Source organism: Tupaia chinensis, unplaced genomic scaffold (genome assembly GCF_000334495.1).
Source record: "Tupaia chinensis unplaced genomic scaffold, TupChi_1.0 Scaffold146079_1, whole genome shotgun sequence".
Taxonomy (NCBI): Eukaryota; Metazoa; Chordata; class Mammalia; order Scandentia; family Tupaiidae; genus Tupaia; species Tupaia belangeri.
In genome coordinates, this window is record NW_006205935.1 from 277,922 (window position 1) to 292,136 (window position 14,215).

Here is a 14,215-nt window from a genome sequence, read left to right on the forward strand (position 1 = left end):
GTGTGCGTGCATGCCCAAGATCCAGAGAGGAGAAAGGAGAAGGGATTGCGGCGTGGCCTGGGGGGTGATTTCTCGCTTCCTGTTTCTATGTATCTCTCTCTTTCTGGCAAGCGCACACGCCCTATAGCAAAAACCTCTCCAAAAAAAAAGAAAAATATCTCAGTGTAGATTTGATTTGCATGTATTTACCTTATGATAAAAAAAGGGCAGAATTTTTTTCATATGCTTGGCCATTTGCTAGTTTTCTTTAGAAAGCTGTCTGTTCAGCTCATTGACCCATATTTTCACTGGCTTTTTATTAGATTTTGTGCAGGTGAGTTGCTTGAGTTCCCGACATAGTCTGGTTAATAATCTCTTATCTGAAGTGCAGTTTGCAAATATTTTCTCACATTCTGTGGGTGTCTCATCACCCTTTTTATTGTTTCCTTTGTTGCATGGCTTTTTAGCTTGATAAATTCCATTTGTGTATTTTTTGGAATTATTGTTTGTGCTTTGGGGTCTTATTTTAAAAGTCTTTGCCTATTTGAATGCATTCAAATTTTGCCCTGTGTTTTCCTCAAGTAGTTGTCTTTTGTTTTGTTTTTTTAAAGGCTTATTTTAAATGATTATCTGAGAAATTGCCAGTGCTACTATGTACAGACAAGAGATGGGGAGCTTTATTTCTTGGACAGAGTCTTGAAGTTCTCTTCCACCAGGAAGCGCTCCTCACAATGCTTGCGTGCTTCCTTGGTTTCGGACCTGGGGGCTTCAGCCTCGTCTGCTGGGACCTTCTTGTGGGCTTTGTCTGCCTTCTGCTTGTGGGTGTGCTTCGTAAGAATCCACTTGTTCTCGAATATATTCCCCTTCAACTTCAGGTACAGGCTGTGATACATGCAGCGATCAATCTCTTAGACTCATGGTATTTTCTGAGCAGTTGACTCAGGAGCCTCGTTCTCCTCATTCAGATCACCTTCTCTGCCATTTTATCATTGAGTGTACCCTTTCATTTACCTATGCCCATATGCCTGCCCTTCTAGCGGGCCAAGGAGTTTTTCCAGCATCAAACCCAGGAATGGATAGTCACAGGCTTGGAGATGATCAATCCATTCTTGATCAGCTTCCGGATCTGCTCACAGGAGTTGGCACTGGCAACTTCATTGGTCTCATTGGGGTACAACCAGACCTTGTTGCCATAGCAGAGGACACTAGAGGCAAGCCTCTTCTGAAACCTGAGCATACTTATGGCTGCAGCTGCAGTGGCAAAAGTCTCGAGTTTAAGTTTTATAGTTTGAAGCTTTACATTTAGATCTTTGATTTTGAGTTGGCTTTTGTTAATAGTGAGAGATAAGGGTCCAGTTTCATTTTTCTGCAGGTGGATCCAGTTCATATAATAGCATCATTTACTGAAAAACTTTCTTTTCTCCACTGAATTGTCTTGTGCCCTTTGTCAAAAATCTGTATGCATTGGGCTTTATTTCTGGATTCTTTATACTGTTCCATTGGTCTATGTATCTGTTTTTGAGGTCAAGTAGTGAGTTACTTCCAACTTCATTCTCTTTTTCACAGCACTGTCTTGATGATACAGCATCTTCTATGTTTCCAGACACATTGTATGACTGTTTTTTTCTATCGCTTTGAAGAATGCTGCTGGCAATTTATCTGGAATTTGTAAATTGATTTGGATAGAATTTACATTTTAATTATACTGATTCTTGCAATCCAAAAAATAGGACACCTTTCAATATTTTGTGTGTCATATTCAATTTTTCTTTCCTTTTTTTTTTTTTTGAGAGGTTTTTGCTATAGGGCGCGTGCGCTCGCCAGAAAGACAGAGAGAGAGAGAGACAGAAAGCGAGAAATCACCCCCCAGGGGGGATGGTCATGCCACAGTCCCTTCTCCTCCATTCTCCTCGTGGGATCTTGGGCATGCACACACATGCATCCAGCATGATTTTAAGCCACTGGGTCTGGGACTTGAACAGCAGTCAACCACATGGGAGTCCAGCAACATAGCCATTACACCAACTGCTGGTCCCTCAATTTCTTTTTTTAAATTTACATTTGATATTGTACATCCTTACAGCATATAATATGGTTTTTCAAAACATGCATTCAGTACATGTTAATCAAGTAAAAGATATTACCATACATATAATTTTGAACAGAAAATTTTACATTCTTATGTCTGTTACTTAGTTTTTTTCCCTGAGCTCAGCACTCTGACACCCTAGGGATCACCCCCTCCTACAGTCTCTCATACCTACACTTGCCTGCCTACTATTAATATTATATCTTTGAGTCATTTTTTCAGTTTTTCATAGTTTTCCTTGTAGAGATATTTCACCTTCTTGGTTAAATTTATTCCTAAGTATGCTTTATATGTGTATTTGTGTTATAAATGAAACTTCTTTTTTCAATTCTCCTTCAGTCTGTTCCTTGTTAGTCTATAAATATGCACATTGATTTTTGTAGCCTACAAATTTACTGAATTTATTTCTGAGTTTCATGAATCCTTCTGGATTTTCTATGTATCTAATTATTTCATCTGAAAATAGGGACAATTTCACTTCATTTCTATTTGCATGCCTTTTATTTTACTCCTGTGCCTGACAGCATGAACTAGGACTTCCAATAGTATATTTAAAAGGAATGGAGAAAGTGGACAAACTTATTCCAGTTTTTAGTTTCCCCCATTCAATAAAATGTTAGCTATATGTTTGTTATATGTGGCTTTTATTGTGTTGACAAAGTATCTTTCATACCTATTTTGTTGAGAGTCTTTTTTTATTTTCTTTTAGGGTTTTGCCATAGGGTGTGTATGCCTCCCAGAGAGACAGAGAAAGGGACAATGAGTGGGAAAGTGAGAATTTACCCTCTGTGGTGGAGGGAGGGGATAGCCATGTCACACTCTTTTCCTCCCAATCTCCTCCTGGGATTTTGGGCATGCACACACACACACACCCAGTGTGGGTTTCAAGTCATTAGGTCCAGGATTCTAACCATGGTCAGTCATATGGAGTCTAGCACCTTAACTACCATGCCACCTGCTGGCCCTTTGCTGAGAATCTTAATTAATGTGATGTATTACATTCAGTGTTTTGTCTATGTTGAACTGCCCTTGCATCCCTAAGATAAAGCCTACTTGGTCATGGTATATAATTTTTTAAAATGTGCTATAGGATTCAATTTGCTGATATTTTGTTGAAGATTATTACATCTGTATTCATTGGGAATACTGTTCTGTAGTTTTCTTGTTTACTTTGTCCTTGTCTGGTTTTGGTATCAATATGATAAGCTACATAGAAAGAGTTTGGGAGAGTCCCTTCCATTTGTATCTTTAGAAATAGTTTGAGAATTGGGGTTAATTCTTTTTCACAAGTTTTGTAGAATTCAGAAAGGAAGATTTTAGAACCTGGGCTTTTCTCAATTTGGGAGACAATTTAAAATTTTTTTGTATCTCAATTTCTTTTATACGTTCGATCTCATGTTACTTAGGTTACAAAGTGAATATTCCAGCGTGTGTGCTGATTCAATCACATTACTTGTTATTGGTCTATTCAGATTTTCCACTCTTTTTTTTTTAAGAATTATTTTATTTTATTTATTTATTTATTTTAATTTGACCAGAAAGTGACAGACAGAGAGAGAAAGTGAGAAAGCAAGCCACCAGATCTGGGACTCGAACCACAGTCAGTCATGTGGGAGTCCAGCACCCTTAACCATCATGCCACCTGCCAGCCCCCAAATTTTTTATTTCTTCCTAATTCACTCTAGATATATTGTCTGTGTCCAGAAATTTGTCCATCTCATTTAGGTTTTCTAGTTTGCTGGCAGTTGCTTATAATATTCTCTCATGATAGTTTATATTTCTATCATATCTGCTTAATATTTATTGCCTGTTTCATTACTGATTTCATTTTCTGGTATCTTTCTCTGCTTTTCTTGATTATTCTAGCTAATGTTTCATTACTTTGTTTATCCTCTCAAAAAAAACCAGCTTTTAGTTTCATTGATTTTTTTGTATTTTTTTATTCTCTATATTATTTATTTCTGCTCTAATATTTATTCATTTTTTTCTAGTATGTTTTTGGGAAGGGAGGTTGTTATTGCTTTTCCAGTTCCTTGAGATGTACTGTAAGAGCATTTATTTTCCATCTCTCTGTTTTTTTTGTTGTTGTTGTTTTCATTTTTGTTTTGTTTTGTTTTGTGAGTGCTGATTGCTATAAAGTTTCCTTTTATTACTTTTTTGCTATGTGACAAAGATTATGGAAAGTTATTCCTGGATTAACATTTGTTTCAAGAAGTTTTTTTTTTAATATTCACCTTAATTTCTTCAGTAGTTTTGAAGTTGTTCAGGAGTAAATGGTTTAGTTTCCATATATTTGTGTGTTTTCGGTTGTTGATTTCAAGTTTGATTCAATTGTGGTTAGAAAAGATGCTAGAGGGGCCAGCAAATGATGTGGAAGTTAAGGCACTGGACTACCACGTAGTCAACTGCAGTTCAAGTCCTGGACTTGGTGGCTTGACAATCACGCCAGGCACATGTTTGTACAAGCCCAAAATCCCAGAAGGAGAATAGAGTAGATGATATTGTGTCATGTCCATTCCTCTAAGGAATGATTTATCACTTTCCTTCTCTCTGTATCTCCCTGGAGAGGACACATACCCTATGGCAAAAATCTAAAAAAAAAAAAAGATGCTAGATATAATTTCCATACTTTTAAATTTATAAAAGCTTGTTTCATACCTTAGAATGTGGCACTCTTCAAAAATGTCTCAAGTGGGTGAAAAAATGTGTACTTGGTAGTTGTGAGGTGAAATGTCCTAAAAATGCCTGTCAGTTCCATTTGATTTATGATGTTGTTTAGCTTTGTGTGTGTCTAAATGACCTGTCTAGTGCTGACATTGGGGAACTGAAGTCCCAACATTGGTGTGTTGCAGTCTATCTCTCTCCTTATCTCTAACAGTCTTTCTTTTATTTGTTTGGGTGACCCAGTGTTGGCTGTATAGATATTTATAATTGTTATATCTACTTGATGAATTATACTATAAAATAGTGTTATCATAGCGTGTTCTTCTTTGTCTCTTTTTACAGTTTCTATCTTAAAAATAACTTTGTCTGATATCAGTATCATGATTCCAGTCTTTTTTTGTTTTTTGTTCACATGAAATGACTTTTCCAGCACCTTCAATCTATGAATGCCATTATCAATGAGATGTGTTTCTTGTAAATAGCATACAAAAGGTTCTTGTTTTTTAAATACACTCAGCCAATCTGTCTTTAAATGGGTGAACTTAATCCATTAACATGCATTATTATCAATACCTGCAGGCTTATCTTCTTCTTTCTTGAGATTTTGAGAATATTGGCTTTGTTTTGACTTTTGCTAATTTGGTTATGGAGAGAATTTTCTTATGTTGAATTTATCTGGTGTTTTTGTATTTCCTGGATCTGGATGTCTTTGCATCTCTATGGATTTGGAAAGTTCTCAGATAGTATTTCATGAAAGAGATTTTCTATGGTTTTACTGTCTCCCCTTTGCCTTCTGGAATACCTAGTATGTGGCTATTTGGCCACTTAATGGTGTCTAGTATTTCTCATATATTGGCCTCATTTTAATGGCTATTTTTTCAATCATTTTGGTGGCTTGAAGACAGAGATTTTGTCTTCAAGGTCAGAGATATTTTTTCTTCTGCATTGTCTTATGTGCTGTTACTAACTTCAAGAGAGATTTTTAATTCCTGTATTATTAATAATTATAATAGAATAATTCATCTCCAGATGTTATCTTTAATTCTTTTTTAGGATGTCAGTCTCTTTAAAGTTACTCCTTTCTGTCATGGAATGATTTTTCTCATCTGCTGGAATTGATTGTCCATTTTCTGTTTCATGTCATTGAATTCTGTTATGAGTATTCTGAATTCTTTTTCTTATATTTCTGTGATATCCTGTGTTTTACTCATTGTTAGTAAGAACCTACCATGTTATTAGAAGAAGACTCCTCCATTTCAGGGAAAAAAGAGAAATGAAAATTTTCTACTGATAACTCAGCCTCCAGTCCCTAGACTCTAGTGGTAGATCTAAGGGAACCAGAGCCAAATATCCAAATACTATTAGGCTTAACATATTCCTTAATACCTACTGAATATATTTCACAAAGGTATAAAAATTGAACAGCAAAGAGATTCCAGATAACCTCCTTCTGCACGCCCTTGAATGCTCAGATTGAACTTAAAGAATTAGGAAGAAACACACCATCTATCTGATGACTAGAAATCACACAGCATCACAAGAAATATGGGAAAGCAAGAAAATACCTCTCCTCCAAGGGAAAAGAACACTCTTCTTCATCCACACACAGATCAGTGGAAATCATGGAAATGTCTGATAAAGAATTTAGAACATTCATAATGGCGAAGTTAACTGAGATGGAGAAGAGAGACCATGAACTGCAGAAGAGGCAGAAGAAAGGAGCTGATGAGTTCCAGGAGGTGAGAAAATTCTTGCAATATCTAACAGTGGAAATACACACTATAAAAAAAGAATCAAATGGACCTGTTAGAGATAAAGGCTATAATACAGGAAGTCAAAATTTCCCATGAAAATATTAAAAGCAGACTAGATCACACAGAAAATCGAATCTCAGATGTAGAAGATAGAATCGCTAGCCTAGAAAAATCCACCATGAAGACTGAGAAAATTGTCCCCCAAAATGAGAATAATATATGAGAAATACTAGATGCCATCAAACATCTAAACATCTGTATAACTGGTATCTCAGAAGGTGAAGAGACTCATAAGGACATTGATTTTCTATTCCATGAAATCCTGCAAGAAAACTTTCCAAACCTAGAGAGACAGTCAAAGATCCAGTCCTAAGAAATACAAAGGACCCCAAATAGAATCAACCCCAGAAGATCTTCTACAAGACACATTATAGCCAGATTGACCAAAACTACAGACAAAAACAAGATACTAAGGTTGGCAAGAGAAAAATGGCAAGTTACCTTCAAAGTATATCTCATCAGGCTAAGAGTGGAGCTTTCATCAGAAACAATGTGAGCAAGGATAGGAGAGGAAAATATATTCAAAGTATTAAGGGAAAAGCAATTTCAACCAAGAATACTGTACCTAGAAAGATGATCTATCCTTCATATGGGAAGAAAAGAACAGAACATTCTCAGATGAACAAAACCTGAAAGAATTTACCAACACCAGACCAGATCTCCAAGAAGTTCTCAAGAGAGTGCTACACCAGGAAAATTAAAAACAGACACACAGAAATAAGAGTTCGAAAACTAAGAAAATGGCCAAGTTAATGGTAGGGACAAGTCTGGAGATGAACATTATATCTCAGAATTTAATCTGGTAGACCGAACTACAACAGAAGATAGATTAAGTATATGAGACTGAACAGCATTTTATGACTTTAGACTAAAACATTGGTGATTTTCTTCTAGGCTTTGTTTTCCAGTTTTAAGGATTTCTGTCCTGTCTTGAGCTGACAATAGGTTCATGTTCCTACTATTTGAACAGAATCCTAACCTGTTTCATGGCTTCAAGTTTTAAGCAAAGTTCCTTAGCATTTCTTTGATTCAATAAAGTTAAAACTGCTTTTCTTGCCAGTAAAAAATACCTATTTAATGACCACACTAAGCTATCTAGCATCTGCTAGGTGCTACTTTATAGTATATTCATTCTACCCAAGAGTTTCACACCTAAAGTCAGACATGTATTCACAGATATGTACATACCAGCTGAACTTGCTATTGAAAGTAGTAAGATTATTTAAGACATTTTGTGAATCAATAAAATGTAGTGGAAAAAAGAATGGAAATTAACTGTAGATACCTGAGAGAGTGTGAAAAGAGGGTGAGAAATGGCAGCAGGTCAGAAATAGAGGATACACACACGCGCGTGAGCGCACATATATATATGAAACTAGAAAATTATTGACGATAATATGTATGATTAATTCACTGTGCTGTATATTCTGAATGGGAAATCACAATTTCGTATGTTGTGATGATGCTCAGTGAATCGATGTAAATTAATTAATTTTTTTTTTTTTTGGAGAGGTTTTTTCGCTATAGGGCGCGTGCGCTCGCCAGACAGACAGAGAGAGACATAGAGACAGAAAGCGAGAAATCACCCCCCAGGGGGGATGGTCACGCCGCAATCCCTTCTCCTCCATTCTCCTCTCGGGATCTTGGGCACGTACGCACACGCGCCCGGCGTGAGTTTTAAGCCACCGGGTCCGGGACGTGAACCGCGGTCGACTACGTGGGAGTCCAGCGACATAGCCATTACGCTAACTGCTGGTTCCCAATTTTTAAAAAGTGTTTCAGAAGACAATCACAGTGTACTTGTAACTATATTCTAGCTTTGTCCATATTTTTAGTTTAATGTATTTTGTGAATCAATAAAATGTGGGAAATAAAAGAAGTTATTGTGTTCTTTTAGGGGACAGATATTTCCATTTTTAAAATATTTCTTGTGTCTCTTTGTTGGTTTTTAGGCATCTTGTAGAGTACGCATTTATTCCTAATTTTTGGAGTAGGTGCTATACTATCAGGAGAACAGCCTGAGATCTTAAGTGTATCCCTGGCAAAGCAGTCCTAAGGGCTGGAGTCCAGTTGCAGTTTTCAGATCAGAGCACGGTGGATAAAGCAGATGAGCTTCTCTGGGGTCAAGTCGATTGGAGCAGGTAGTCATTCTCTGGGAAAAGGGGAAGTGCAGGCCTTCCCTGACTGCCAGGCAGGAGGTAGTGACCAAATTCTTCAGTTTCTATTGGGATGAGAGTGCTCTCTTTTGTATCCTCTGCTCCCACCAAGCTTTGGAGTCATGACTGCAAATGAAACTCTACTTGCTGGTCAGCTTGCAGGATGCTGCAGAATTCTTGCCATGTGGGGTGGGGGTAGGGGAGAGGGTGAGAGGTTCTTATCTTTTTGTAGCTGCATGTTCATGCACTTTCCTAAAATGGGTGATAGCTCCATGGCAGTTTTGGAGTTCTTCAGTGGGTTGGGCGTGCTAGAATCTTCGTGAAAGCCTAGGGCTCAGAGTTTCAGAGGAGAGTTTCTCTTGTTTTATCCTCTGGAGGGAACGTGAAAGGGGAGCTACCCTGGAGCTTCACCGACTTCAGACAGTTGACTCTTCTTTACATTTATGAGTAGGAATTATGTGTTCCAGAAGACTCTGCCATCTTTTTCATGTACCACGTCAGGTTCACTTCACTCCTAAGGCATTGATAAGCCTTTCTGCCCCGAAAGATGCTAGGGGGGTATTTCTGGTCAGCTATCTTTATCCTTCCTCTCAAATGAGACAACAGTGGGGATGCTTGCTCCACTCTCTCGGTTGAATCTCAGAGTCAGGCTCCAGTGCCTTGCTCCACCACAGCCTCTGTAGCCAACATTGACCCAGCTGCCTCTCTTTGTCCCATGTGTGCTCCTGGACACACCACAGCCTGCTCACTCTCTGGATCCAGCATTGGTTCCAGCACTGCCCAAAGCCAGGGATGTGACAGCTTCCTCCCCAGCAAATGCCACAGTCCCTGTGCCCTGAGTTCCAATGGCAGATGTAAATTAATTAATTTTTTTTTTTTTTGGAGAGGTTTTTTCGCTATAGGGCGCGTGCGCTCGCCAGACAGACAGAGAGAGACATAGAGACAGAAAGCGAGAAATCACCCCCCAGGGGGGATGGTCACGCCGCAATCCCTTCTCCTCCATTCTCCTCTCGGGATCTTGGGCACGTACGCACACGCGCCCGGCGTGAGTTTTAAGCCACCGGGTCCGGGACGTGAACCGCGGTCGACTACGTGGGAGTCCAGCGACATAGCCATTACGCTAACTGCTGGTTCCCAATTTTTAAAAAGTGTTTCAGAAGACAATCACAGTGTACTTGTAACTATATTCTAGCTTTGTCCATATTTTTAGTTTAATGTATTTTGTGAATCAATAAAATGTGGGAAATAAAAGAAGTTATTGTGTTCTTTTAGGGGACAGATATTTCCATTTTTAAAATATTTCTTGTGTCTCTTTGTTGGTTTTTAGGCATCTTGTAGAGTACGCATTTATTCCTAATTTTTGGAGTAGGTGCTATACTATCAGGAGAACAGCCTGAGATCTTAAGTGTATCCCTGGCAAAGCAGTCCTAAGGGCTGGAGTCCAGTTGCAGTTTTCAGATCAGAGCACGGTGGATAAAGCAGATGAGCTTCTCTGGGGTCAAGTCGATTGGAGCAGGTAGTCATTCTCTGGGAAAAGGGGAAGTGCAGGCCTTCCCTGACTGCCAGGCAGGAGGTAGTGACCAAATTCTTCAGTTTCTATTGGGATGAGAGTGCTCTCTTTTGTATCCTCTGCTCCCACCAAGCTTTGGAGTCATGACTGCAAATGAAACTCTACTTGCTGGTCAGCTTGCAGGATGCTGCAGAATTCTTGCCATGTGGGGTGGGGGTAGGGGAGAGGGTGAGAGGTTCTTATCTTTTTGTAGCTGCATGTTCATGCACTTTCCTAAAATGGGTGATAGCTCCATGGCAGTTTTGGAGTTCTTCAGTGGGTTGGGCGTGCTAGAATCTTCGTGAAAGCCTAGGGCTCAGAGTTTCAGAGGAGAGTTTCTCTTGTTTTATCCTCTGGAGGGAACGTGAAAGGGGAGCTACCCTGGAGCTTCACCGACTTCAGACAGTTGACTCTTCTTTACATTTATGAGTAGGAATTATGTGTTCCAGAAGACTCTGCCATCTTTTTCATGTACCACGTCAGGTTCACTTCACTCCTAAGGCATTGATAAGCCTTTCTGCCCCGAAAGATGCTAGGGGGGTATTTCTGGTCAGCTATCTTTATCCTTCCTCTCAAATGAGACAACAGTGGGGATGCTTGCTCCACTCTCTCGGTTGAATCTCAGAGTCAGGCTCCAGTGCCTTGCTCCACCACAGCCTCTGTAGCCAACATTGACCCAGCTGCCTCTCTTTGTCCCATGTGTGCTCCTGGACACACCACAGCCTGCTCACTCTCTGGATCCAGCATTGGTTCCAGCACTGCCCAAAGCCAGGGATGTGACAGCTTCCTCCCCAGCAAATGCCACAGTCCCTGTGCCCTGAGTTCCAATGGCAGAACTGTGTGGCCTGGCCTGATATAGAGGGTGATGGTGGCAAGATCAGGCACTCAGGGGGACGAATCAGGGCAACTTGTTCCTGACAAAGATTTTGTCAATCTCACAAGATGGCATACTCCAAGCCTATGCAGCAAGAAGCACCTTGGCTAGGCAACAGCAGTGCCAGCAGGGGCTCCACCCACTAGACTGAGTATTTCTAATTGACTATCTTAATCCTTCCCCTTCATTGGGACAATAGCAGGATGTTCATGTCACTCCCCCAGTTCAGCCTTAGGCTTCATCACCGTGCTCCCACCATAGCCTCTGTAGCCATAGCTGCCCTTTCTGCCTCTCTTTGCCCCTGGAGGAAGATTCCTAGTTCCTGTCCATGCTGCAGCCTGCCCAGTCTCTTGCCAAATCTCATTTGCAGCTGTTCCCAGGGCCAGACAGGTAACAGCCTCCTTCCTGGCAGATATCAGTCCCTTCAGACCCTGAGTCCTAATGGTGGAGTCATGAAGCCTAACCCAGCATGGAGGGTGGCAGTAGCAGGCTGAGACCCATTGACAGCTGGTCTTAACAACTTCTTCCCAATGAGAATTTTGTGAATCCCATAAAATGTCACATTCCAAGCCTGCACAGCAAAAAGCACCAGGGTTTAGCAGCAGTGGCTCTACCCACCAGAATGGGTGTTTCCACTCAGCCATCTTGATCTTTCCCCTCTAGTGGCATGATGGGAGGGCACTTGTACCACTCCCTCTTGTGAGTCTCAGCTTTGGGCTTTGGTACTACGCTCCACAGCCAATATTGGTTCAGTCACCTCTCTCCACCTCGAGTGGGGTGCTCCAGCTCCTCACCATGCTGCAGCCTGCTTAGTCTCTCTCTGACTCATGGTTCCAGTGGTGCCCAGGGAGGCAATACCCCCTTCCCTATCAGATACCACATGGGAACCCAAGTCTCAATGGTGGGCTGCACAGCCTGACCCAATGTAAAGCGCAGTGGTGGCAAGGCCAGGCACACAGCAGTTGCTGCTCATGAAGGTTTCTTCCTGAGGAGGATTTTGTAGATGACACAAAATAATACATGCTCAAAGCCTATATAGTAAGAAGTTCTAGGGTCTGAGTGAGGTTAGCAGTTCTTCCACCATCAGAACCAGTCCCTATTCCTCACACAGGCGGACAGCTGGAAATTTATTAATATAAATTTCCTTTGAAATATCATGCACTCTATGGTCTTACTTTGGTTAATAATTTGCTTCCCAATTTCATATATATATATATTTAAGAATTGTTGCTATTTCCTTGGATTTGAATTCAAGGAAAGATATAAACTTGTTTTTTCCTGACTTTTTTGTATTAAAAAAAAAAAAAAAAAAAACTGGGCCAACAGGTGGCATAGTATTTAAGGTACTAGACTTCCATATGACTGATCTAGATCTGGTGTCTTGATACTCTTGCTGAGCATGTGTGCATGATGTGTGGCAAAAATTTCCAAGGGGACGAATGGAGGAAAAGGGATTGTGATGTGTCCCTCCTTTGTGGGACATGATTTCTCACTTTCCCTTCCACTGCCTTTCTCTGACTCTTCAGCAAGTACAAATGTCCTATAGCAAAAACTTAAAAAACAAAAATGATTGGGCTGGTGGCAGGGTGGTTGAGGTGGCTGGATCCCACATGACTGTGAAGTTTGAGTTCCGGACCCAGCGGCTTGAAAAACAGACCAGATATGTGTGTGTGTGTGTACCCAAATTCTGAGAGGGAGAATTGGAGAAGAGATTACAGAGTGACTACCTCCCATGTGAGGTGTGTTCTTTCTTTCCTTTTCATTATCTGGCAAGCACACATGCCTAATGACAAAAAATAAAAATAAATAAAATAAAAACTAAAATTAAACTACTAACTCGTGGCATCTTTTTATACATGTATTAGGCACTATGGGAGCTGGATTCATTTCAATGCAAGACATACATAGTCATCAGCAATCACAAACTTTTTGGTAATTTAAACTAGAAACCCAAAACTTTTCTTTGATACTTAACTACTGTCCCTAGAGAGCAAAACATCATCAATGTCCCTTCAAAATATTTCCCCAAAGCCTAGTCCCTCATCTCCATCACTGTCACTATGATTTACTGCCAGCCACTCTCCCGTGAACTACTGCAATAGCTTCCTAATGGATGTCCTGAGTCCACTCTTCTCTAATCCATTCATTACACTGTATCCAAAATGACATTGTAAAATATGCCAATTTTGTTATATTTCCCGTCTTCTTAAAAACTTTCAAAGGTAAAGACTTCTTTAACTCAGACAACAAAGATCTGTGAGTCTGGCCTTCCCCACCCCTAGGCTGAGTCATCTTTCTACTCCATCTCCTGGCTCCAGCCATACCAGTTATTTTCATAGGCCTTGCAGTCACACAGTACGACTTTGACTTGTTCGTTTTCAGATTCCAACTTAGCCATCACCTCTAGAAAGTCCAACGCCATTCTTATATAAAGTCACAGCACGCCTCTTCCTAGGTGCCATATTATACTTCGTCAGTATATACTGGAATATCTATCTTCTCAATGAGACTCTGTAGTTGTGTTCATCATTGTATCCCTGGTATCTAGCTAATAAACCTACTTAATAAATGGTAATGGCTTACTTATTTATATACTGAGCATTAATAACATTCATCAATATTGGAACTACACTTAAAATCATTGGCTTGACTGGCTAGAAAATAGTACAATGATCAAAGGATCTCACTCTCAAAATGAATGAGAGAGGGAACAGGTGCCACATAGTGGCTGAGCCACATGAAATGGTTCTAGATTCACATCTGGAGACCTCTCTCACTATGGCAGTCATGCTCAGGCCCGTGATTCAGGGCTGGCTAGAGCTTGGGGTATAGGTGAGTCACAGTATCAAGAACCTGTGGGACAGGGCTGTCTCTTCCCATTTCTCTCATTCACAGAAGAAATAAATTAATACATTTAAAGAAAAAAAAATCAGTAAAAGTGACAAAAAAGAAAAAAAAAAAAAAACTTACCACAGCCAATCTCATCAGTATGATCACCACAGTCATCGACCAGATCACATAACTGAAGTTTTTGTATGCAAGCTTTGGTGTGTCGACACCAGAAGTGGTCTGCCCCTTTGCAGCTCTCAG

General features: G+C 40.1%; 1 protein-coding gene and 1 pseudogene across 1 annotated transcript in view; both read right to left on the reverse strand.

Annotated features, from left to right (window-relative positions):
• MALRD1 (MAM and LDL receptor class A domain containing 1) overlaps positions 1-14,215 on the reverse strand; it is a 400,826-nt gene that overhangs the window by 196,078 nt on the left and 190,533 nt on the right. Inside the window, exon 17 of the mRNA XM_014584241.1 lies at positions 14,096-14,215. This exon is cut by the window's right edge and continues 278 nt beyond it. Within this exon, the coding sequence (XP_014439727.1) occupies positions 14,096-14,215 (120 nt within the window). The remainder of the gene's footprint in view (positions 1-14,095) is intronic.
• On the reverse strand, positions 630-1,216 carry LOC106733920 (60S ribosomal protein L19 pseudogene; annotated as a pseudogene).